Here is a 27,972-nt window from a genome sequence, read left to right on the forward strand (position 1 = left end):
CAAATCACATTTTCTCTAGGAAATCAGTACATGAAAAACGGATAGATTTAGCCTTTAAAACTGTTGAATTGGCAACACTGCTACGAAATCAAGACAAACACGTTGCCATGGCGACGGAAAATGGCGTGTTGCGCGCGCAAAATATCTGAAACTCACACCATTTGTGTCTGCCAACCCGTCTGCAATGCTTTCGGAGAGTTTTAAGAGCCCGTCTCTTTATATTTTGTGTAGTTATTTAACTCTCATCTCATCTCATCTCGTGTTGAATGAAACAAACTTAATACACGCAGCTTTGTGATTATTGTTTGAATAGAATTTAGTCAGTTTGTAGCCTCATTTCAGGCTTGGTTGAGTTTTGCTTAAAACGTCCATTTAACACAAGTAAACTCCAGTCATAACAGATGTTAAGACCTCGTAAGGGAAACGGCTATAAAAAGTGCGTTTACAAAAAATGTTGGACGCAATAAATTCTTTCTTGTCAGGTTGTCAACTGTCAGATACCTTCTCTCTCTCTCTCTCTCTCTTGGAGTCTTAACATTGAAAGTTTAAAGAAGATCACGCCTTACGGTTCTTTATTGTAGGGTAGTCCTATCAGTAATCAAAACCAGGCCCTCGACCTTATAAAACAAACGTGTTAATCATTTTGCTAATGGCGACGCTTTCTTGCTTTACGGGTCCATGCTTCAGAACCATTGATATCAGCAGAAGATCTTAGTAGTAAACAGTAACTTTCGAGCATAGAGCGGCGCATTTTTTTTTTTTTTAATGAAATATTTAATATTAAACATCTCACAATTATGTCTTTTAGACTAAAAAGGAGAGGGATATGGCCGGATTTAGGGGATCAACGTACCACCCCAGCCTTCATTGTACATGTACACTACATAAAATGAGAAGCTAGCCGTGTCCATAATGAAACAAATTCCTGATCTAAAGTAGCAAGCTAACCATACTGTGTATACTGAAAATTATACCGATACAAAGCGGCCGTGACTCAGTTGAAAAAGGGTTGATTTTGCATTCGGAAAGTCGTGGGTTCGTTTCCCGAGACCAAACACTAAGCATTTCCAGAACAATTCCTCATTCACACCACACACACTATAGATGCCTAAAGGTATTTAAAAAATTCAAATTTAAATCAAATGTACTAGTGCTGACTATTTGTGCACCCCCCGGTCAGAAAATTCTGGATTCGACCCTGCAGATCGATGATTAAGGAAGTGATTGACATTCATACATGAAATGAGAATATGGGAAGTAACTAGATAACACTGAGAAAACCCACGGAAACGAAATTCTCCAACATAAACTTACATGTCCTGAAATCGAACCATTCACTCCTCGCACCAGTGATGGGCGCTGTACTACTGAGCTACCGTGTACATTTATAGAGAAATATGTCCCTCGCTCATAGACAGCCGATGAAAGTTGACCTGTACAGTGGACATAAACAGCGGGCAGAAAACTTATAATTAAAGTGTTGCCATGCGAGTGCACAATGGTAGAACGATCACCTCTTGTTGCTAAGGGTTTCTGCTTCAATCCCAGGATATTAGAGTTCTTGGTGGACAATATCGTGGCCGCAGGGTTTCTTGGTATCTTCCACATTCCCATTCCACCAATTCTTTCATAATCATTCATTTCCATTAATCTCCTTTAGCCTAAAGAGCATAAGCATGGTACGTTATTTTAACTTTTCCTAGGATCGCAGAGAACTAAGTCCCAGAAAATCAAGGATTAATTTTCTCTTCAAACTAGGGGACTATGGTAGAGCGTTCATCTCTAGTGCATGGGGACCTTGGTTCGATCCCAGCTCGCGCCAAGTGAACTATGTGGTTGCCAAATACCGTGTGTGTGGGTTTTCTCGGGGCTCTCTCGTTTCCTTCCACTTTATTCATTCCACAATTTAATTCATTTCTCATCAACACTGTCTCCTTTAGCCAGTATAAACGAGGGACGTAAAATTTCATTTCATTTTTCTCTTGAAAATAACCCTCCCAGTAACCACTATTTTTTTCTTACCCCGTCTCATCTGAAAACGCTGAAATATTGTATCTCAACGCCGATACAATATATTTTTTTCTTCGTACAGAAAACTACTGTTTGCAGTAACAGACGGATGGAATATCAGCCCAATATGAAATATCAGGAAAATAAAATAATAACTTAATTTTTCTCTTCACTACAGATAATTAAAGATTAATTTTGTCAGACATATGAAATCAATTTCAATATTAACTGTTCATTTTTTTCTTTCGTTACTCGCAAAAGACGGTATTTACAACATATTTACTCCGAAATGTCAGCATGGCGCTTAATAAAACCTAATACTCTTCCAGTAGTTATAAGAACTTAGTATATTTCAAACATACATATATATAGTAAAAAGACAATAATATAAACATTGGTATATCAAAAGATATCTATAAAATTAATACAAACAAAAACACACAAACACAGTTCAAGTTCGTCAAGCAGAAAAATATTTTATATTATTTTTTTAATGTATTAGTAATACGTATTCCATGAACATTGTAGCATTAGTTTTTTCAGAAAAGTTAAAAAATATAGCATACTAATTTGACTCGAAATATATCTTCCCTCGTTCAAAATCTTTTCTCAGTGTACATAAATAAAAGTTAATTTTGTCAGCTGTAGCTACAGGCTTCAATGTAAATTTAAAATTTAATATTAAAAAACTATCGAATTTAATTCCCTTGATACGCAAATTTGCCTAAATCAATCTTGCTACATATTTCAGAGTCCGAATAGGTAGATGGGATCGGTACTTATATCTTATTCAAACCATAAAATATTATAAATTATGTCAACTTTTTGTGAAGACCCTTTACGTGAAACAGCCTAAATCGCTAAATGATTTTAAGAAGCATCGCTGAAAATGTAAATGATAGAAATTATGTAATGATCCCTCATGTTACTCTTTATGCTTTTATATGCATTCCTAAGTTTAATTTTCCTTTACGATTTCTGTCTGCTTCCAGTCAACAAGAAACATTAAGTCTATTGAAATATATTATATGTGGCAAGACAAAACAAAACAAAAAAGCATTGTAAATATTCAGTGACGTACGTAAAGAGGGTTCTAACTTCCCCCGATAACCACGTTAAGAAATGTACATATATTTGGTAGCTTCAACTACCCTTTGGTAAAATGCTGTGTACGCTACTCTAAATATTTTAATAACCACGACCACCCAAAACAGGAATAAAACTTTTTGTTATTCCCATTATAGAACTTCGAAACAGTTCGAATAGTGGTTGGACAATTTTTCAAGGAACAATTCCCATATTTAACTGTACGTAATTTAGTAAAATCTAATTTTATAGTACTGAGTTCGCGGAATATATGAATATGCAGCACTATTACCTCTTAATCAGGTAAACCTTCGTAGTGGGCCATGTTTATTTGGACTTTCCTCAAACTTTGAGCGAATTCAACATGGAACCTTTAAATAAATAACTAGGTCCTCCCTGAACTTTTTCCTTTCTTCTTTCCATTGCGAAACGTTTCTTTTTTCGATTCTATCCCGTCTCAAAAATTATCGTGATTACAAAGTATTATTTATTTAATGTAGTCATTAAATATGACAACGTTTGACGAGTATTATCTATTTATTTATTGTAGCCACTAAGTATGATAACGTTTGACGAGTATTATTTATTTATTTGTTGTACCCATTAAGTATGACAACGTTTGATGAGTATTACTTGTTTATTTATTAATTGTAGCCACTAAATATAACATTTGACGAGTCTTATTTATGTATGTATTTATTTATTTATTTGTTGTAGACATTAAGTATGACGTTTGATAAGTATTATTTATTTATTTGTTGTAGCCACTAAGTATGACAACGTTTGACGAGTATCATTTATGTATTTATTGTAGGTATTAAGTATGACAACATTTGACGAGTATTATTTATTTATTTATTGTAGGTATTAAGTATGACAACATTTGACGAGTATTATTTATTTATTTATTGTAGGTATTGAGTATGACAACATTTGATGAGTATTAGTTGTTTATTTATTTATTACAGCCACTAAGTATGATAACGTTTGACGAGTATTATTTATTTATTTGTTGTACCCATTAAGTATGACAACGTTTGATGAGTATTACTTGTTTATTTATTAATTGTAGCCACTAAATATAACATTTGACGAGTCTTATTTATGTATTTATTTATTTATTTATTTATTTGTTGTAGACATTAAGTATGACGTTTGATAAGTATTATTTATTTATTTGTTGTAGCCACTAAGTATGACAACGTTTGACGAGTATCATTTATGTATTTATTGTAGGTATTAAGTATGACAACATTTGACGAGTATTATTTATTTATTTATTGTAGGTATTAAGTATGACAACATTTGACGAGTATTATTTATTTATTTATTGTAGGTATTGAGTATGACAACATTTGATGAGTATTAGTTGTTTATTTATTTATTACAGCCACTAAGTATGACAACGTTTGACGAGTATTATTTACTTATGCATTTATTTATTTATTTATTTATTTATTTATTTATTGTAATCAGTAAGTGTGGAACGTTTGACAAGTATTATTTATTTAGTTATTTATTGCAGCCATTAAGTACGACAACAGTTGACACATATTGTTTATTTATTGTAGCCACTAAGTTTGTCAAAGTTTGACTAGAATTATTTATATATTTGTTTGTTGTAGCCACTAAGTATGACAACATTTGACGAATATTATTTATTTATTCATTGTAGCCAATAAATATGACAAAGAGTATTATCTATTTGTTGTAGCAACTAAGAATGACAACGTTTGACGAACTTGAATGTGACTACTTAACTCTACATGACACTGATTCACAAAAAGAATGACACCTTTATTACCAAAAGAAGATGAAAATCGAGCGTCACCGGATGTTAACAAAGTTTAATGCTGGTTTCTGTTTTGATAGTATTAGATTATATTTTTACACATTTGAAACGAAATTTAAAAAAGTTTTCACTGTTTATTTTCTTTGTTAATCAGCCTGGAATTATTCAATACTGAGCAAGAACAATGTCCCAATAAATATGCTAATGATTGAAACGTAACTAAATCCAATCAAAATATAATTTATATTCATGTTAGTCACGTCGTACAATTTTGATCATGTATAATAGTATAAAATGTTTCTTTCTGATATATATATATATATATATATAAAAACAGTGTTTATGACTTACAGAAAATAAAGGATAGAGCATAACGAGTATAGTAAGAAATAAGTAACGAACGTTTTCAATATTAATTTATGCTCATATGACGTCATAGAGGATGACAATTTTCTTTAGCCTTCAAGTAACAACATTTATAGACATTTTGTATTTAATTAAATTGACATCTTTTCACATTATTTCAACGCAAATAGCAACGAAACGCTACAACCTAATTCTTTGATTTAATTATAACTATTTATGATCTGAATTTAGTGATTTCGAGCATGGACGTACGGAGGAATTTATTTCAGGAGGTCCAAATTCAATAAGTTACATTAAAATGAGAGGCGGTGGCTCAGAGGTAGAGCGTTCACCTCTGGTGTGTGCGGTCCGTGGTTCGATTACCGCTCAAGGCAAGCGAACTTTGTGGTGGACAAACACCGTGTGCGTGGGTTTTCTTGGGGTTCTCCCATTTATTCCCACTTTCTTCATTCCACCATTTCATTCATTTTTGTCATCACCGCCTCCTTTAGCCTAGTCGGTGTAACCGTGGGACGTAACACTGGAAGATTTCATTTCATTTTCAAACTACATTAAAATTTGTAAAATTACTCTAAATTTATAGAAAAGTCTGGATTTCGAGAAGGTGCTGGACCCCCAGCGTACGTCTCTGATTTCGCGATATCAATCATAATTAAACTTTGGTTTATTGAAATTACAGCCCCTTTTGTCAGTGAGTTGACATCTGTCCTCCCTTCCTAGGTGAAAAGATTTTTCCTCATAAAGTTGCCTTAAAAATAATTAAACAGATCTGTTTGTGTTCGTTGATATTGTCAATCCTTTATTAGATTTATGAACCTGTACATATTTAAATTGATTTGATATATATGAAAAAAAGGCAAAAAATGTTTCATAAATATAGTATCGGTATACCACGACATTAATAAAATTGTTTTGATTTGGCTGAGGTAACGCCTTGGTGTTAATAATTGAAATAAATAAACGCAATGGGGAGGTAAAAGGATTTAATTTGTAATAAGGTGTCGTGTGATGTTCACTTCCTTCAGTAACAAGAGGTGCCGCAGGAAGGGTAGGGGGTTTGCGGGACTTACCGGGGCTTCCCAGGAACACTGAAGAGTAGAGGACCCCCCTTCTGGAATCCCCTCGCGAGTCCCCCGCCGACCACTCCCGCCTTGGACACCACTTACCTGCAGAAAAAAAAGAAGAAAAAACAAAAATTAATCCTACAAGGAAAGAAGAAAAGCATTGGTCATAAATCAAATGTCAAATTAGGCCTCATACCTTCTTATATCCTAATTCGTAATGGCTACGATTAACTCTAACGAGAACAATATATATCAAACAATCGTACTACTAAAGATATAACTAAATTATATCATAAGAAACCATAATGATAGATGGCAGGACGGAACCCTTCTGCAAATGGAATCTTGATGTCTTGTGAAACCATTGCTTAGCAAAAATGAACAATTCTTATTTATTACGTAAAATACGGAAAACGTGGAAAATCTAAAAAGAAATGGTACAAACGAAACCACAAATTATATATATTATTTCATGGGAAAAATCTCTCCTTTTAAAACTGTAAGTTAAAATACACATGTAGCAATATGGCCTACAATCTTAAATTAATCGACTTAAAGGACCAGGTTAATTGACTTAAAGGATTGAAAATTACGAACGTGTTGAGGCTTGAAACCGTACGATAATTTATCGTGATGTACAATAATTTTAGCCTGAATACGATTATGATTATGTCCTTGTGATAATAGGCGAATATAAGGTAATTTTAGAAGGCACAGTGGTAGAGCGTTCACCTGTAATTTTAGAAGGCACAGTGGTAGAGCGTCCCTGGTTCGATCCCAGCTTGCGCCGTGTGGACTTTGTAGTAGACAAACACCGTGCTCGTGGGATTTCTCGGCTTTCTCTCGTTTCCTCCCACTTTCTTCATTCCATCATTTCATTCATTTCTCATTATTACCGTCTCCTTTAGCCTAACCGGCATAAATGTGGGACGTAAAACTCAAATATTTCATTTCATTTTTTGAGTTCACCTTACATTTTCACTGCTTAATTGTTAGAACATACACAGGATTTTTCTAAACGAACAACTGAATCATGCTCCTTAGCTACGGGCCTAGAAATGCTATGAATCGTAATACTTTGAGACCAATGAAAAACCTCTGGTATATGTATATCGTCATTGCATTCTCTATAAAAAGAATAAAAGGAATAATGAGAAAGTCCAAAACGTGAACAACCACCGTCACGGTTGTCATTTGTTTTAAAATTTCACGTTTAATTTTGTCTTTTTTTTTTTTTTTTTCATGACATATATCATGGTTTGCATGTTCGAATATCTAAACCATTAAGAGCACCGTTTTATCACTGACGAAGTGTTATATATACTCACGATGGAATGGAGAAAAATTTCACAAGACAATTAACAGTTGTGAGAGGACATTTCTTAGATGTTACACATAAATATTTCGTAGAAATTACAAAAAGAAAAAGGAAAAAATCGTGGCCTTAATTAGAAGGCGACATTTTCCAAGTTAAAGTGGTAATGCACAGGAGCAATCTGTCTCCAAACATAATGATAGAGCAATTATCAATTATTACATAAGAGACTCCTGTTTTTTCTCTTTCTTTGATGGGCTATTTCTTTTTAATGTATAATGTTCATTTAATAAAATAATGGATGACATTTCTTGGAGCAGAATATAACGACATTTCTTAATGTCCGTTATCAGATGATGTTCACAATGCCTCCTGGGTACAAACAGATGGTCGTCCTTTCTTATATATATTCTCTTTCAATGCGTGTCAATGGCAACAAAGTACATATAATTTTGCAAATGAATACTGACTTAATTCCGCTTTATCTGTTAATGAATGTGCGGAAATGAAAGTTAACTGTTATCCTTAAAGTTTCACATACTATCAATTTACGAGAGTCTTTCGGAAAATAACCTACGATTGGTTAAAAAGAAAAAAGAAACACCACAGTAAATAACAAGAATGTATTATATACATCTGAAAACTACTCGTTTGCTCATTTTTTCAACATAAACATTCAAGTATTTATCATATCTGCACTATTAGAAATTCCATCAGCATAAAAATCTCCCGTCTGTGCCTTGAGCCAGCCTGTGACCCCATCTTCCAGCTCCTCATCATCACCAAAGCGCTGAGATCCAAGCCACTTTTTCATATGCATGAAGAGATAATTGTGAGATTGTGAAACGACGATTTCACGAACTTTTCCATCAATTTTCTGAACGAGTTTATCAGTGACCATTGATGACCTTCCACTCCTCTCTTCCTCATGAATGTTTATTCGTCCACTTTTATATGAACGAACCCATTCACGAACAACTCGTTCACTCATCACACTTGGTTCATACACGACACAAGAGTCCCGATGAATAGATGTTACCGAATATTATTCTGTCGTAAGATAACATATAACAGCTCGTACCTCGCACTTGACGGGGTTTTCTATTGCAGCACACATTTTGAGACGCTACAAAAGTGGAACTAGTGAGCAGACAACCCTCACTTTACCACGTTTGGTTGTAGACTGATCTACCGCGCACGTCTGTGCAAAGATTGTAACACTGCCCCCACTACTTCACGTACAGTGACCAATTGGAGGTTACTTTCCGAACGCGCCTCATATGTAAGGAATGATCAAACTCGCGAGTCCTTTAAGATCCAATTAAGCTTAGTGCCTTCTTGTGACCGAGTGACTAAATCTTAGGCTATTTGAGAAAGCCATTTGAACGCGGCCAATGTGGCTATTCAATGATTTTACTTTCACCAGATGTGTAAATCATACTGTGAGCCAGTCAGGGTTTGCAGGTCTTTTTGCCAGGTCCAGGTGTGTAATAGCAGAGTTCCAATACTCTGCACAAACCATCTTCCAAGCAGCTGTTTCTTGCTACAATCTCTTTGCCTGGCAACATGTCTTTCTTTTTTCCCTTCCTTTTGAAATCTTTTAAACAGCAGGCGGTCTATTGTTCCGACTACAGCGATATATCCCTACTATAATTAATCTGTACCTATTTTACCAACACTGATCAGAGGCGCAATAATTAAGCATATAGCTTATATATAATTAAAAGAAAGAACGCTGTTATTGACAGGACATGTTGTCATGAGTAAGATTATTAGTTTGTTATTGATAGAACATGTTGTTATTGACAAGATTATTAGTTGCTATGGGAAAGCTCTTTACAGAGATACACACACGAAATTAGAGGATATGTACAAAAGCTATGGTTGCTGTTGATATTTAATGTACGTATAAAACAGAAGAATAAATCGACGATATCTGGATGCAATTTATGGTTAGTGATTAATAGTTGGTATATTTATTATAATGACGTAGTGATTTTAAGATACGTAAAACGAATCAGGGCTAAAGCGAAGTGTTTATATATATATTTCGTTTTATCTGGTGCCGAAGACACGGGACTATACTATACTATTTAGTTCCGAAGAATAGTAAGAACTGAGTTTATGTGCATACGTATATATACCTTTTTATGAGTTTCACTATTTTGAGAAGTGGGAAGAGAATACAAAGAATTGCTAATATGCAGGATTCCGAGATTGAAGAAGTACCCAGTATTTCAAATGAAACCATATCTGGAAATGCCGTAACTCTGTCTGAACATTCCTATTCTAATCTTATTGATGTGTTTAGTCGACTGCTAGATGAAAAGCTAGAACAGAAATTTGATCAACAACAAAAACTGAACGATGAAAAGTTAGAACAGATACTAGTGCAGCATAAATTACTTGCAGATAAAGTACAAGGTGTGCAAGAGAATTTTGACCGCTTGCAACACAATTTGAAAGAAAATTTGCAAGTATTAGCTGATGAAGTTACCATCAAAATTACAAATGATATGACACGAGAAGTTGATACCAGGTTTCAACAATTTAGTAACAAATGGCAAGATAGACAGGATCAACTAACTCTAGAAACCGAGTCGATAAAGAAAGTCGTTGAAACCATGGAATCGACGACAGCCCAACAAAAAAATCAGATAGTGAATATTACTGCCCAGGTCAATTCACATAGCATACTGATATCCAACTTACAAGAGGGAATCAGATCGTTACAAGAGAGGGAATGTGACTACAATGATCCTATGTACAAGGAGGCTTTGGGTACTCCCAATCAACAGGAAATATTACATCATCAACAGGAAACATTGCATCTTCAACAGGAAGCATTGCCTCACTGCCCGAGAACTCCATTAATAGAAACTGACGGGATATCTTCTTCTAAGAGTTCTACTGATGATGGTTTAGTTGTGGAAAACCACAGAAGGCGATTCCAAAGTCCAGATCGCAAAAGGAGAAAGGAGATAAATAAGTGCGAAAGGGTTCCAGACCATTATCAACGCCAACGAAAACATAACTATAGCAAAATAAATGTTAAGGTCAGTGAAATTAAGGCCATGACTAAATTCAGCGGTAAGTGTGACGAAACCGCAAGCTCGTTCTTAGAAAAATTTGAAGCAGAGTGTGAAATTATGGGTGTAGATCAATCTAAATTTATGAAGTTGTTACCACATCTGTTACTTCCTCCTTGTTCCTTGTGGTTTAAGGCTATTCGCGACCATATAAAATCCTACGAAGAATTTAAACGGGCCTTGTTGGCTAATTACGAAAATGATTTCTTGTTAGCTAACCGTGATGCGATGGTGCGAACTCGACACTATTCACCTCGGGTCGATAAATCTCTTACGGATTTTACAATCAATGCATATAATGAACTTAAACTCGTCAATCCGTTTCAGCCCGAATCCAGAATAATCGCTTCCGTACGCATTTTATTGCCGTATAAATTACAACAGATTCTGTTGTCTGCTCAATGCGTAAACTTCAATCATCTGATAATTTTAGTCCAGAACTTCGAGAATCAATTCCCGAACCCTAGCGGAAGTAATCGTAATCCACCCAATCCAATTCCTGTCAGAAACCTGAATATAACTAATGAAAATACCGAAAATCTTCGCAGCGATGAGAGGTCACGTGACAATACTGGCATTGGAATTAGTGAGAGATCTGTTATACGTACTGGAACTGGAGCCAATGGAAGATTCAATTCTAGCGGTAGAAATGGAACGAATTATAATAATCCGAGGAACAGTTGGATGAACGGGAGAAACTTTCGTGGAAGACGTAATTACAGTAACAATGTCATGCATACCAGTGTGACCCAAAACAGATTCAATTGGAGATCTCGAGATGGCAGGAACTGTCGGAATAGGACCGAAGTAATGAATGAAACAGGAAATGGGTCAAGAGAAAATAACCAAGATTGTGGTGTTCAATGTACTTTAATTGACCCATTTGTTAATCATAATTTAAACTAAAACCCGCTGATATGGTTGGGGTTAATCCCATATCAGCTGAAGGTTCTCATGATTATTCGTCTCAATGTTCATTTAATGGTTTATTTGAGAACGACGGTAATTTATTTAAGGATAACTATGATGATAAATATAAATTTGATGTAGTAAATAGACGTTGTATATATCAGTATTTACCCATTGCAAATTGTTGTTGGGAAACCGACGATGACATTGATGATTCATATAATTATGACAATGATTTTGTATTTTTGAAGTCGTTCTGTACGGCAAGAATTCCTGTGAAGGTTAATGGAATTTCTCTAAATGCTTTACTTGATACGGGAGCTAACGCGTCGCTGTTGTCTTTTTCATTTTGGAGTAAGATTGCTAAAGAATATTCAAATCCCAGATTGGAAAAGCTTGAAAATTTGATATTAGTTGATTATACAGGGAAACATAAAAAGCGAGTTATGGGCAGAACTCATATTGTCTTGTCTGTGCAAGAACGGGATATTAATCTTCCTATTCTAGTAATAAATGAGTTAAATGAAAACCTTTTGATTGGTCTTGACTTCATAACACAATTTCGTGTAATTTTAAACTTTGAGAACCAAACATTTACTTTACCTGGGTTAACTGACAGAATAACACAAAAATTAATTTCTCGTATGGAAGAAAGCTCGCTTCAATGCAATATGGTAAATAATTTAGTTGATGAAGGTGAGGAAGCTTATCCGTTCGATCTTTATGTCCAAAAAATTTCACATGATTTGGAAATTAAAGACCAAGATATAACTTCACAATTTGTACAGATTTTGCATAAACACCGAAAGGTATTTTCTAACCGCCCTGGTTGTTGTAAAGATTTCCTATATTCACTTGAGGTACATAACAAAAACCCAATTGTTACTAAACCCTATATAATTCCCTACAGGTTCAGGGAAAATGTAAGGAAACAAATCTCAGAAATGTTGCGTGACGGGATAATTAGTCCGTCCCAAAGTGTTCACTTAAACCCCATTCATGTTGTACCGAAAAAGGATGGACGCCTGAGAATTGTTTTAGATATGCGTAAATTGAACTCGTGTATAAAATTACAACAAGTCAGATACCCACCTGTAGAAGAAATTTTGAGTACATTACAAGGGAACGTTATTTTTGGGAATCTCGATTTGGTCATGGCGTATAACCAAATCCTGCTAGATAAGGAATCACGACCCTACACGGCCTTTTCCTTCGAAGGACATCTATACGAATATAACCGAGTAGTTTTTGGTCTGATCAATGGAAGTGCAGCGTTGGCTTCATGCTTAAATCAAGTCCTGGGTCAAGATCTGAGGAGTAATGTAATAGTGTATGCTGACGATATATTAATTATGGGAAAAGATTACCAAGATTATTTGAAATATCTGGATATTGTGTTAAAACGCTTGGAAATGTCTGGGTTTACTTTAAACCTGGAAAAATCAAAATTTTTCAAAACGTCAATAGAATTTCTTGGTTATCAGATCGATACTGAAGGTCTGTGTTTCAGTGAGTCCAAAGTTCAGGCCATTAACGATCTGCCTCCGCCGACCAATGTAAAACAAACTCGCCAAATTTTAGGGTTGTTCAATTGGTTTCGAAAATCGATTCCCCGTTTTGCTGAAATTGCACAACCTTTATTCTCTATTACCAAAAAGGGAATACCATGGCAGTGGGGTGTGTTGCAGGAACGAAGTTTTAACCAACTGAAGGACTGTGTAATGCGGAATATTCGTTTAAATCATCCGAATTATGATATGCCCTTTTTTGTGCAGTGTGATGGTTCTCTAGCGGGAATATCTGGAATTCTTTGGCAACCTAATCCTACAATGGAAAATCCCGCTGTCATACATTGTGTGAGTCGGACACTCAAGAAAGCAGAAAAGGGGTACACTACTACTGAAATCGAACTGTTAGCAATACGTTTTTCGATCCAGAAGTTTGCTCCGTATATTAGTGGGTGCCATTTTACGGTAATCACCGATCACAGTTCGCTACGTTATCTTCGCAGTATACGAGGGTACAACAATAGATTATTGAGATGGTCGTTAGAACTCCAGTCCTTCGATTTCGAAGTACAACATATAAAAGGGATAAATAATGGTCCCGTGGATGCATTGTCAAGAATATTCCCTGGTGAAGAACAGCGCATCTTGAGTATCAATGTCTTTAAGATTCTTCAGGATGAAATTGCTCATGTGGATTTAGAAGACCTGATAAAGAATCAAAGAGATCACGAGGATTATATGAAAATTATAAACCATCTGTCGTCATGTGCCCCAGGTTGTAATTGTCCCAAAGGGTGGAATACCACGTTCGTGCTTTCAAATGATGTGTTATTGATTAAAGACTTTAAATTTAAAGATCGCAAGAAAATCTGCGTTCCTCCTACATTAATTCCTAAGATACTGAAGGCGTATCACGACGATTTTGGGCATTTTGGTTATCGAAAGGTTTTTGACCTAATCAATAAATCCTTTTATTGGAAATCTCTCAGACGTACTATTAAAACATACATTAGTGATTGTGAAGAATGTATGCGTATTAAACATAATAACCGTGCTGTCAATAAGCCGATGCTTTCAATACTACCTGATAGACCTCACTATTTCCTGTCTATAGATTTATATGGTCCTTTACCAAGGGCATCTTCTGGAGAATCCTACTTGCTTACCGTGATGGATATATTTTCTCGTTATGTTGTGGCCTACCCTTTGAGAAAAGCGACGTCATCAGCCATTATATACCGTATATTGAATGTATACATACCTCATTGTGGAACGGTAGAACATATTCTATGCGACAATGGTCCACAGTTTCGTAGCGACTCATTTATAAGATCAATGGCTAATGCGGGTATCAAAGTCCATTTTGTTACCCCATATCATCCGAGCAGTTCCGTGGTGGAGAATATTCATCGCCATTTTGGCACACTTTTCAGACACTTGTGTAAAGACAAACATTCGGATTGGGTAAAATATGTTACTCAAGTTACTTATTTCTTAAATTATTCTATCTCTGATTCGCTCGGAGTGGCTCCGGCAAATATACATAACGGAACTGATATAATATACTCTATTGAACATCATTTTGATATAAAGTTAAGAGATTCGGAGGATTTGGAACCCTCACATTTGATAAGTATGGTTCGAACTCGTCGATCTCAGAAATTTCAACGACGTAATGAAAAGGTAAAGGAAGAACAGGAGAATAAGTATCAGATCAGAACTGGCGACATGGTGTTTCTGAAGCTCCATTCGCAAAGCAATGCTAGTTTAAAGCGAATTTATAAGTTTTGTGATGTCTATGCTGGTCCTTACCTATGTGTTAAGGAAATTAATCCTAAAGTGTTTGAATTAGTTGATGCTAAAACAGGCAAATCTATAGGGTTTCGCAATATTGACGAACTAAAGGTATGGCAACCTTCGAAAATCACGAAAAACAAATGGTTGAAACTAGTTGAAACTTTAGTCAACCCTGATATGTTAACTAAATTAAACTTGGATAACAATTCTTAATTTATTCTCTCAGATGTTACGAGTTGTGTTGTGAATACTTCATTTGGACTTTATATTTGTGCAACATGTTATCATGTGATTAATTTATCTTATCTTTGTATTAACTCCGAATGTTATGTTTACCTTTATTTTACTTTACATGTTCAAAAGAGATTCGATTGTATTAACTTGAAATCCATGACAGTGAACTTAAATTGAAGCTTTTAAACGTAATTATTGCCTTCTGATCTTGTTGTTGTTTTGATAAGATGACGATCTTAATTGTAAATAATGTTATTTGTACATGGATGTTATCGCTCAATGTAAAAGAGGAACAATTAACTAATAACTCTGCGTAAGTCATCAATTACTTATAATTTTGAATAGACCCATAAATGATATTTGTAATGAATCGACGTTTTACGATATGTAATTAGTAATAAAAGAAAAATGTTGTTATAAATGAATTGATATATATATATATATATATATGGAGAAAGAAGAGAAAAGAAAAATATTTATATTGATGTAATAATAATAATTAATACGAGGATTGATGTAATAATAATTAGTACGAGGGCTATTCAAAAAGTGAGTGTTTTGAAAATATCCAGGGTTCTTTCCTTCACTGTAATACTGTTACGGAATTCCCGTTCTGGGCGACATTTACAGCGATATATCCCTACTATAATTAATCTGTACCTATTTTACCAACACTGATCAGAGGCGCAATAATTAAGCATATAGCTTATATATAATTAAAAGAAAGAACGCTGTTATTGACAGGACATGTTGTCATGAGTAAGATTATTAGTTTGTTATTGATAGAACATGTTGTTATTGACAAGATTATTAGTTGCTATGGGAAAGCTCTTTACAGAGATACACACACGAAATTAGAGGATATGTACAAAAGCTATGGTTGCTGTTGATATTTAATGTACGTATAAAACAGAAGAATAAATCGACGATATCTGGATGCAATTTATGGTTAGTGATTAATAGTTGGTATATTTATTATAATGACGTAGTGATTTTAAGATACGTAAAACGAATCAGGGCTAAAGCGAAGTGTTTATATATATATTTCGTTTTACGACCTGCACCAAATACGCTCGAGTTGGCGTTTTCTCAGCGATTTTATTGCTTTCGCGTTTATGATTAGCCATCTACATTTAAATACATGGTCAGCGTATTCCAAGAGTACGCATGAGCAATAAATACGCTTTGCGATCGCCTCAAATAGCCGGATACTAATGCGCGTCCCTTTTATTCCACACTAACACTTAGCCTTCTGGCCGCCCGTATCATTTCATGTACTTGCGCTTAACTAATGCAGAAGTTTTAGTAAAAGTGCGCTGCGGTGACTCAGTGGTAGGCCGCTCACCTCTGGTGCGTTTGGTTCCAGGTTAAGTCGCAGCTCTAGTCAGGGGAGCTTTGTGGTGGGCAAACACCGTTCTATCGAGATTTTGCCGTTTCCTTATTTTCCCGCTATTCGGGACAAGTGCATTGCTAGCCAAGGACAGTACTTTGAAGGAGATTAAGGTTAGTATAAAGGGACAAGTTTTGCCGATAGATGTCACTACAATCTTCGTATCTCCCCCATGTATTTTTTACCTTTCACGAAAATTTACAATTTCTTTTACCAATTTCAACCTAGAGAGTTCAAATTTTTAGAGAAGGAACTTCATCAAAGGGAACAATCCGTGCCGATTTTTTATTTAGAATTTTCTTTATTGTTGAAACAGTTCCATTGTTAAAGATTTAGATAACCATTTCAACAATCAAGCAATTTCAACAATGAACAAAATTCTAAATAAAAAAATTGGCATGGATTGTTGCTTTCGATAGATTATGAAGTTCCTTTTCTAAAAATTTGAAGTCTCTAGGTTGAAATTTGTAAGAGAAATCGTGAATTTTCGTGAAAGGTAAAACATATATGGGAGAGATACGAAGACTGTAGTGCCATCTATCGGCTAAACTTGTCCATTTAAACCAACCTTAAATCAATTTTATGTAAACGTAGTACTTTGTTTGTAATAAAATTATTCACCATATTTCTGATCACACCTCGTATATTGCAACCGGAAGTAATCCTTTTGCTTCTTCCGGTTCCAATACTGAATTCACGTAGTTTGGAAATGTTTCCGTTGTTTCACAGACTGAAACGAAATTCACTTGTTTAAAATACTAACAAACGACAATCGAGTATCATGAATATATAAAAAGCAATTACATTCATGGTATACTATTGAGTGAAACTGCCAAAGACACACAGCTGGCAACATTGCATTTTTAACTGAAGCTTTCTAAATGAGTTTCTAATGTGTTGTAATTCACAACACATGATGACAGAAGAAGGCGGACACTAGAAGTAATTCACTTTTGGCTTGAGCATAGTGACACCTGTTGAGCGTTTTGTGTGTCATTAAGTACACAGTTAAAAAAGAAAAAGAAAAAAAAAGACCAAAACGCACGCCCTTAATTTTATATTATACGTAAGAAACGGAAGCAGTCAGGCCACATTAGAAGATTACGAAGAATAAGGGCGGCGGGAGAGCAGAGTTCATGTCGAAATGACCACAACACGGCATTCTGTACTTTGTGCAGACTAATTCGTGGTTCCTCTCCTTCCCGCTTGGATATTCTTTTTAGTTCAAATCACAAACGAGAAGGGGTGACATCATAAAGAGATATTCTATATAATACTGTTATGTACAAATAACTGATTCACCTGACATAAATACTTTATGATTATTGTTTTAACAGGAATATCACAGTCATTGCTGATTTTACGTTATAGTTTTGCAGTATTTTTTGTTCACGGAGACTTCAATAGTGGGATGATACAATAACCTAATTATTGCAATTTTCTTCTTCAATTACCGTTTTAAACACTATGATTTTATATTATACGTCATTAGTTTCTTTCTAAAGAGCCTTTCTGCTGGCCAAAAGACATTCGACAATTGAACACAAATACTGCTATTATTTCTGAAGCAGACAGGTGCGTCTTTTTTTTTTTTTTTTTTCCTATTTGTACAAGTATTACTTTAATGAGACAGCATTGTTATCAAATGAAACGAATGAAATGGTTTTAGTATTTCGGTACTTTCAGAATCGTTTGATAGCTTCTCAATTTTCGACGCCCACCCAGCGTCGTGAAGCAAACTGGGGAGTCGCATAAATAAAAGGCGTGACAGCCACTAGGTCTAGATGACACACGTTCGTAGCTAGGTTGGACGTAGTTCAGACGGTCGCTAACAGATGGCGTTGGAGCAGCTCAGGCCCAGAAAAAGGGCTGTTACGCAAAATGATTTGGTTTGGTTTTATGTTACGTCATTCAAGTAGATTTTTCGTTGTTTTCTTATGATGTTGAGTCAAAGCCAAAATTTGTTTTGAGCCCAGAGGGAAACGAATTCATAACCATGAATTGTTAGCCATAAGGACAAGTAGTGGAATAATGATCTTATTTATAAACGACAAAACTGTTATAGTGCTGCCAAAATGACTTGAGCCGTGGCAAACTAAAGCTCACACCCACGCGTTGAGCCAATAAGGGTTCAGCTGTTGCTAAGCGAGAGGGCTTTAGCGAAAGGGAGTGGAATTCATTCAGCCGATAGCAGCGCTTGGAATGGAAGACTAGGTGTCAAGTCAATGTGGCATATCTATAGTGTCACCCTCATTCCTAATAGTAAACAGCTTCACTAACAGATGTCGCTAGCGTGCAAGCTATTTGCTAATTTAAAACTGTTGTGACGATTTAACGGCAATTTTTTAAAAAAAACTGCAGTGACAATGCTGAACATGAATATTTCGACAAGGCCCGTATTTTTATTTACACTTGAGGGGACATGGTGGCCCAGTAGTAGAGCGTTTACTTCTCGTGTGTGGAATCCCTGGTTCGATCCTCGGCCAATTAAGAGGCCTCATCACTGCGAAATTAAAATGCCGCTAATTTTACAGTAATTATGTGATATCTTCAAATAGATAAAAGATAATCGAAAAGTGGAACAAGACCTCCCTAAACAATATTACTTTGTGTGAGATAGCGTTATCAAGACTCACCTATCTGCTTTCGATTTCCAGCCATTTAGAAACTCGGCATTTATTTTCGCGTTTCTAAATAACTGTAAACGTAAAGCTACTAGGTGACTCGTGATAACGCTACCTCATGCAAAATAACATAGTCTAGGGAGGTCTTGATCCACTTTTCGATTATCTTTTATCTATTTGAAGATATCACATAATTACTGTAAAATTAGCGGCATTTTAATTTCGCAGTGATATGGACTCTTAAGTTGGCGGTGGATAACATCGTGTTCCTGGGTTTTCTCGGGGTACTCCCCGTTTCCTTCCACTTTCTCATTCTACCAATTCTTCCAGCATCACTCATCGTTTCTTTTAACTTAAACGCCATAATCAAGGGATGTTAAACTGACATTTCATTTTTCAAGTGCGAAAGGGGCCTATTGGGCTGGGATTTCAGTGTTGAGTTCAGTGACGGTTTCAGTGGATGTCCCCGGGGGAAAACTCCTCGACGGCATACTATCCATCACGTTTAACGGGACTCACCAGCACTTTCGCAGTATTACCTTCACCCCCATGTATTGATAGTACCTTCCGATTGTGTTGGCCACGAGACTAGATTTGTAAATGTCTCATCTGAAAAAGATATAACGAAAGTACTATCTCGTTTTGAAAAATATTTGTTTTTATTGCAAGAGCTCTTTCACGCTTCACGTCACAAAAATTCTGTCTCGTGGACAAACAACACTGCTCTCGGAAAAAATCTAAAATCAACAGTGAATGGACTAACTGTCAATACTGTAAACTATCATAATTGATAAGTTATGAGTATCTAAATTAAGAGACAGTGAACTTCGATCTAGAAGACCATAATATTGTCCTTAGAATGACGTGATCTGAGCACATCCCTTTATAACAATAATGCATATACAGTACTAGGTTACGAGTAAACCCTGCGTGTAGACTAAAACTATTAGCTATAATCCTAATTGCTGAATGAAGAAAATAAAGCTACGATGGCCACACCGTTTCTTATGGCATAGGTTCTCTTTTCGTTCTTTCCACATACACACAGACACACAGACACACACACACACACACACACACACTAACAGTCCAAATGGAAAACGGGAAGGAAACCTGTTTTATGCCAGACTTAATAAGAAAGATACGATTATTTTGATAGTTATTTCAGCTCGACTAACACAGAAATGAGACCAGACATGCTACATTCTTGCAGGAAATTCCATATCGGAGCGTCTTCACAAACAAAGATCATTTGCATGTAGCAAAAACTCATATTATATATATATATATATATATATATATATATATATATATATATATATATATATAAAGGAACTTGTTCACTCCTTTTACAATTGGGAAAACTACACGAAGTGTCAGATAAAATAAAACAAAAAAAGAACGATGGGAAGGCAAAGGCGGGAAAATGTGAAAATAGAAAGGTGGGAATGGTAGGGTTCAGGAATCACGCATTATATATTTTTTTCCGTTCTTTTAACTTCGGGGCAAAGAGGGCGTGATATGCCAAACACGCGACCCCCATCATGTGTCACAGCCTACCCACTCTTTTGCCCTAAAAGAAATCACAGGGAACGGACGAATGGATGGACACAAAATCTATAGAGACATGTCAAATGACACGCTTCTCCTGTCACCGGCCTATGTCGTTGACAAGCTTGCTGATGTCCATGAAAAAATTAGAAAAAGAAAAAAAAAATCAACCGTGCAGTGTAGTCTGATTTCATCAGAGCATTGAGGGCGTAACATGAAATTCATAAATATAAACCAGTCTCACTGGAAATTGCATGTACGAAAAAATTTTGTGAATTATTATTATTATTTTTATTATTATTGAAAAGTGATTTTTTTCTCTTTCCCAAAGTGTTTATTTTATGTTTTTTTTAAGGCTTTGATATTCTTAGTGATAGATTTTCATTTGTTATCCGTCATCCAATCTCTTTTCGTGTACGATAACACTGCACGCCATTAGACTTGAAAAAAGTGACGTCTCAATATTATTGTTCTTTCCCGCTACAGATTTCAAGCATACAAAAATATGACATAAGAATGCATCCACTGCGTCTGTCGTGTCTGACTCGAATAATTAAATGTTTCTGTGTGACAGGTTGGGAATTCTTACGATACAGATTTATAAACAGTGTGTGTGTCACTGTTTGGGCTATGTGTGTCACTCTAAGAATAAGATAAGCAACACTCCATACTTAGGAGTTCGTTTTATTTTATATATACGAGGGTGCTTCAGAAAGTAATTACTCCAAGCCCACGAATTGGCCAATAGTAGGCAAACATTCTGAACTGTTTATCATCAATGCACTGATGTTTAAAGCTATAGAATGTCACTTGTTTCACCCTCCTATCTCTTCTTGTTCCATGGCATCCAATGGTGACGTCCGGTTGAAACAGCGGTCAGTTATTGAATTTCTGACTGCGGAGGGTTGTGCGCCCAGGAACATTTATCGCCTGCTACGAGTTGTGGATACACCATTATGACCCAGAAACGAAGCGCCAGTTGATGGAGTACTGCCACACGTCCTCTCCTCGCCCCCCCCCCAAAAAAAATTCAAAGCTGTCCCATCTGGTGGCAAAGTGTTCTTGATATTCTGCCTCATCCTGCCTATAGTCCGGATCTTGCGCCCTGCGACTTTTGGCTCTTCCTCAAACTTAAGGATTACCTTAAGAGCCAACGCTACAGTTGTGACGGGAAGGTGGAAGCAGTAGTTCGGCAATAGTGTTACCAGAAGCTACCACAATTCTTCGCCGATTGCATGAAAAACCTCCGTTTCAAGTTGGTGCAAGTGTGTTGCCTGTATTGGAGACTATGTTGAAAAATGATGCCACCATTTGTAGCTGACATTGGAAGCTTTCCATTGATACCTGTGTCAGTGCTATCTGTCAAACACAAATAAAGGTACCACCTTGGAGGCATTAGTTTCTGAATCATCCTTATATATATATATATATATATATATATATATATATATATATATATATATATATATATATAGAGAGAGAGAGAGAGAGAGAGAGAGAGAGAGAGAGAGAGAGAGAAAGGGGGAAGAGAGATTGAAAAAAATTTTGTTTCTATAATTAATCTTATATGAGCCATCTTTTCTCTTAACTTTCTTTTATATCCCTTCCATCAAACACCTTCTATATAGTCTATCGGTCCCCCAATGGCGAAGGTTTGTTTCATCGTCCCCTTTGCAAACGAGAACATCCCATTGCAAGAACCACTGCTCTAGGGTGCTACAGCCCGCATTTTACTTGGTAACATGGTCTATTCATAGTCATCATTTCTGGCTTTTAAATCAGTTTACTACTTAGTCTACCAACGGGACACATGTGACCCATGCGAATAATTGAAACATCGTTAGGAATTTGTTCTTAGAAAATTCTTTAAAAAAAAAATACATTTGTTCTCCCATCGGGTCAGATGTAACCAGGAGACTGTGTTTAGTTTCCAAAACTGTGTACAGATGTCACGAATATCCCACATTAAAGGAGTCGTACATATAAAAGAATGTTCACATTAAAAAAGATCGGTAGTCAAAGTTTTAATAATTCAAACAGCTCCCCAATTACCTCACGATACTTACTCAACCCAAAAAATGATGCGCTCCTTCCGGGAATCGAGCCGCAACCAAGCGTCCCAATCCTTCACGCACATGCAACCACAAAATGAAAATACGAAATAAATTGGTTGGTTAAAAAAGAATTGTAAAACTAAATCTACCATTAACTTTAATTAGTATATGTGTTGCTAAAGTCCATGATGCGTGTCACGGAAGCATAACGATTGGTAAATTGCAAACTTCCCAATTTCTCGTTAGATGGAACAACTTCTCGTTAACGGCATAAAACACGTTCTCCTTTTGTGACAAGTTTACTCAGCCTGACAATGACAATTTTGTTTCAACTTGAAAAAGAAAAAAAAAAGAAAGAAAAAAGAAAAGGAAAGAAGTGAAGTGAGACTACAGCATGTAGTGGTATCATCTCTCTCTCTCTCTCTCTCTGTCTCCTGCAACAGAAACTCATACGAGCACTGAGCTACCCAGCCTCACGCGCAGAAGCGAACGTGACACAGGCTTCTGCGATGAACTGCTTAACGAGTTCCGTTTGTCACTTTTCATCGACGACAGGTTGCGCTAACGAGGAGGCGTCAACCGCGAGACGCTTCCAGTGAATTCAAATAAACTCCACGATGGATGAATACAGCAAAATGGCACGGGTGAAACGCTATATGATCACTCACACAAGATGACAGAGGCAATAGAATTAGACGAGGGAAGGGCCACGGAGACATAATCAAGTACAGCGTACTTACTTCAGCAAACGTTGCACAGATTCATTCTCGCTTCTCTTTCAAGTTTAAACTTAAAAAGTAAACGTTTCATTCAAACGTCAATTTGATTGGCTTTCAAACATCACCATTGTATGCATGTGTGTGTGTTAGTGCTATAAAACAATGATATGAAAGAGAATGATTGATTGATTGAATCTGACGTCACATTTTAACACCCGAGATTACACAAAGCAGGAAGTCCTCTTTAAACTGGAATCTGAGTCACTACTGGGATTGTATCCAAACTTTCCATGCAAGTGACTTCACTCGGAATCGAATTCGAGACCACATGTACAAAAGGGCCGCGGTGGCTCAGTGGTAGAGCGTTCACCCCTGATGCATGGGGTCCCTGGTTCCATCCCAGCTCGCGCCAAGTGGACTTTGTGGTGGACAAACACCCTGTGGGGAGTTTCTCCGGGTTCTCCCGTTTCCCCCCACTTTCTTCATTCCACCATTTCATTCATTTCTCATTATCACCATCTCCTTTAGCCTATCCGACATAACCGATCGAAGGAATATTATTGACATAGTGAAAGTGAATATCTGTGTAATGAAATAATAATTATTCAATTCTTGCATACGTGGTTTCCCTCATCCTGATTTCTAACTTATCGTTTCACTCCAGATCCGTAACTTCTAATTTGTTATAGCCCTTTTCCTATCTCAGGGTAAGAAACTGGCCGCCTTACACTTCTTTTGATGGTTTAGTGGCCGCGCGTAGCTATGTTTGGTTCAGTAGGCTAGAACCTACCTTTGGGCAGAATACCCAGACACAAAGACATTGACTGTAACCTCAGTTTTTCTATCCACAAGAATGTTTAACTGCTTTTGAAAACTATAAGAATATTTTCCGTAAACATTATCAAATTACAATTGTTTGTGCTAATTTCATGCTCACCCGCCTTTTGCTAACTCCTGTGTCGACCAAAACGCGTTGTTATAATTGTTTGAGAAAGAGGCTGGCATATTTGTGTAATGAGAGAAACTCACCCAGAATTAAGTTTCAGTTTAAGTTGAACGTCAGTTTCAGTAGCGAGACTATACGAGACGTGGACCTACTGATTAATGTGGATTCCGCACCACGAGCTCCCGCCGGGATTCGAACCGGTGTCTTCCACACCAAAGCGGCGTATGCTAACCACTTACCCACGAGGGAGATCGTTAGTCAGAATTACCGGTTGGACTGGGGTCTACGATTTCGCGCTTTAAGAAAGCGTTATTGCTATGTTTTTCGTGTAGGGTGAAAGCTAGTAATCTGGAAGTATTGTTGTTATAAATCTCTGAATATTTTCCTTTAACCCTTACGAATCTGCTTCTTCTTTCTCAAATCTCACTGCGAGTTACCTATGAGGCAAGAGTTCACGCTCTCTCGTCTTAAAAAGGTGTAGTAAAAGTAACGTCTCGTCTCGAAAATTGTCTCATCTTATTTCGCAAACAACTCTACGTACTAAAACATGTGCTGGAATGTCGTCTGGGAATCCTTTATTTTATTGTACTGAAAAAAAAAAATAAAGCGAACCCAGTCTTAGTTCTAACTGTCTGCTTCAAGGCTCGAACACACGATCTAATTGTGAGAAGTCCAGAATATTGACGCAGTTCAACTCTGTTTTCAATCTTAATACAAATTTTCCTCCGAATGCTCTGGTATATAGGACCTAGATCTACGATAATCTTTTAAATTGGATTATATGCCACAAAGGCCGTATCTCCTGCATCTGCCTTTCCTTAGTCGCTTGTCTGCCGTATCCACCCTTTCCCTCAACCCACAGGTTTGACTTTGCTATTCCATTTCCACCCCTAAATGCGTCGTACGTGAGCCATTTCGTCATTTCCGGGAGCGAACTTTTAGGTTTAACAAACGAATACGACTTTGGTCGTTCCTTAACACCCAATTCATTTGCGAAACTCTAAACGGAGCTTCTAAAACAGTGTTGCAAGCTTTACATAATATACACGCGCCCACGGTGTTTAGTTCTTGATAATCTTTCTTGTCTGGGTGCTCGTTCCGAAGGGAATTCTAGTTGACTTTAGCGTATTAAAACAAGCAAAGCAGGAACAGGATAACTAGTTTCTTTCTTTGTATGTAAATAGGTGTTAGCTGTTCTGGTCTACCGTACTCTGAAATCACCAAAGCTGAGCAGGAAGATTTGCTCAGTATCTGGGTGTTTTATTAGTAAAAACCAGATGGTATTCCCTGATGGGCTTACCGAACGTCGTGAGGATACCTAGGGAACTATTTGAATGAAACTCTGACTTCAGCCAAGAAAACCAGCAACAAATGATGATGAATTAGTGATGTATTGACAACACATTTCTCAACTTAAATTTTCCTGTTGGTCAGGTTAAACGTTACAAACTGGCTGAAGACAACGCTGTTCTTTAGTTTGTTTCCTTCGGGTATGGCCACTTGCTACTTTTAATATAGCTAATCTCCCCCTCCTCTAATTTATGAATATTTTTTAAAAAATTTTATTTGTGAAGTTATGTTATATCTAAAGAAAAGACATTCACACTGTCGTAGGAACAGCTTGCCTAATCCTAACCTAAATTTGACAGACCACCTAATCATAACATGAATTACCTACTTGCTAACTTCGGTGAAGCCATTTCTGAGACAACGGGAGTTAACGAGAGGACGGGCAATCGACATGATGCACTAACTGTTGTGACTGACTGCACCGAATTCACCAAACGCTATAAATTACTGAGTTGAAGTGAAAGATTAGATAATGAATTAGGAATACCACGCCTACAAGAATTGGGCTAATATAACTTCTTTAATTAGATATTCTAAATCCTCCGACATCGTGATCTTTTCACTTAGGAAATGTCAGGAAGATACAGAAAAGTGGCAACCCAAAAGGCGTTAAGGTATGGTGTGTTGTATATCTAACAGGCGTCATTATAATACGCTGCTTTGTTGATATTCTGAGTTGTGTGGATATTCCTTTTATGTTATTATTATAATTTGTAGTTGGTGTTGTCACGTCATTTTCCTTCGCCAAAGTTAAATACGACGTAAAGCTCTAGTTTAGCATATTACATATTATATATCATTTACATGTATTCCCACCAGAAATCAAATTCTTGTCACCTAAACACCATGATATGATATGGAGGACATTCTTCGTATATAAAACTTTATTTGAGGACATACTGACAAAGCCAGTATATTACTTTTAAGCATCCTTAAAACTCTACATAGAGATTACTATATTAGCTATACAAATTAAAATAAGATTTTAATTTGCATTAGCAGGAGTCAAAGTGAGACGGTATGCGGTGGTACGCCGTACCACCTCTGGTTTTTCAGTAATGAGGACATACCGTCTCTGGTTTTTCAGTGATCAAAACAATATTTAAATGACAGGTATGTTGAGTCAAAATCATAATAAAACATACCGGCTCTGCTTTTTTTTCCCCACTTCGAACACTGTATATTTTAGCAAAGGAAGACGAGAACAACTGTTTGGTTCATTCTGACTTTCGTCGCCAGTTTATTCTGTTGTTAACTGTAGTCAATGGTTCGTTAAAAAGCTGAATTGGTTTTCCTGAACACTATGATACAATCAAGTTTAGTAATGAACGGAAATTCGTCAAAATTCTCTCATATTTCGTGTTGTTATGAGAGAGTCTGCAACGTGACACAACACTGGTAGAAAATCACTTGCTACAGTCGTTTATTGGCAAAAGGTAACAGTTTAAGATAATCCAGTAAATTTAAAGTATTATCTCGGTATTATTGTCGTGGAAATGAAACTAAAAACCAGGAAGAACTGCACTGAGATTCGGCAGAAGTGAAATAAGACTCAAGATCTCTCAGTAATTATTGAGGGACGTTAAATTATTCGTACATAGAAAATAGAGACTTCTTGAACTATTGCGAGGTAGCGAACTCCGGTCTACAAAGTCAGAAATAATGTCAATAGTTTGAATGCGCTCTAAAAAAAATGGTTGGTTATAAGCTTTCTTGGCAGTAATACCAAAATGAAATGAAAAACGTCTAACGTTTATGCCCTTAAAGCTAAGAGGGACAATGATTAAATCAAGTGAATGATGACGCAAGAATTGGCGGAATGAGAAAGTGGAAGGAAACGAGAATACTCCGAGAAAACTCACGAGTACGATGTTGTCCACCACAAACTTACTTGGACAGGGATCGAACCAGGGACCCCGCAATGAGGTAAGTCCTTTACCACTGAGCCACCATTTCCCCCGGCTGTAACGACAACAATATGTTTCTTTCTCTTTTCTTTTTTTTTCTGAGCTAACATATATTAGTGTACTAAATTGTAATATTTCGGTTCGCTTGATTGATTGATTGATTAGATGCAAGTTTAAGGAAAATGCCAGCGATCAAACGTATTAGGACACCGTGCTATCAATAAAGAAAAAAAAAACCTTCAAAACTCACAAACTTCTCAA

General features: G+C 36.3%; 1 protein-coding gene across 1 annotated transcript in view; it reads right to left on the minus strand.

Annotated features, from left to right (window-relative positions):
* Positions 1-27,972, minus strand: part of hth (Meis homeobox homothorax) — a gene marked incomplete in the record, with an annotated part of 832,122 nt that overhangs the window by 311,880 nt on the left and 492,270 nt on the right. Inside the window, 1 exon segment of the mRNA XM_081729908.1 lies at positions 6,325-6,420. Coding sequence (XP_081586034.1) covers positions 6,325-6,420 — 96 coding nt within the window.

The sequence above is a fragment of the Thermobia domestica genome, chromosome 11, assembly GCF_964235325.1.
Source record: "Thermobia domestica chromosome 11, izTheDome1.hap1.1, whole genome shotgun sequence".
Lineage (NCBI taxonomy): Eukaryota > Metazoa > Arthropoda > Insecta > Zygentoma > Lepismatidae > Thermobia > Thermobia domestica.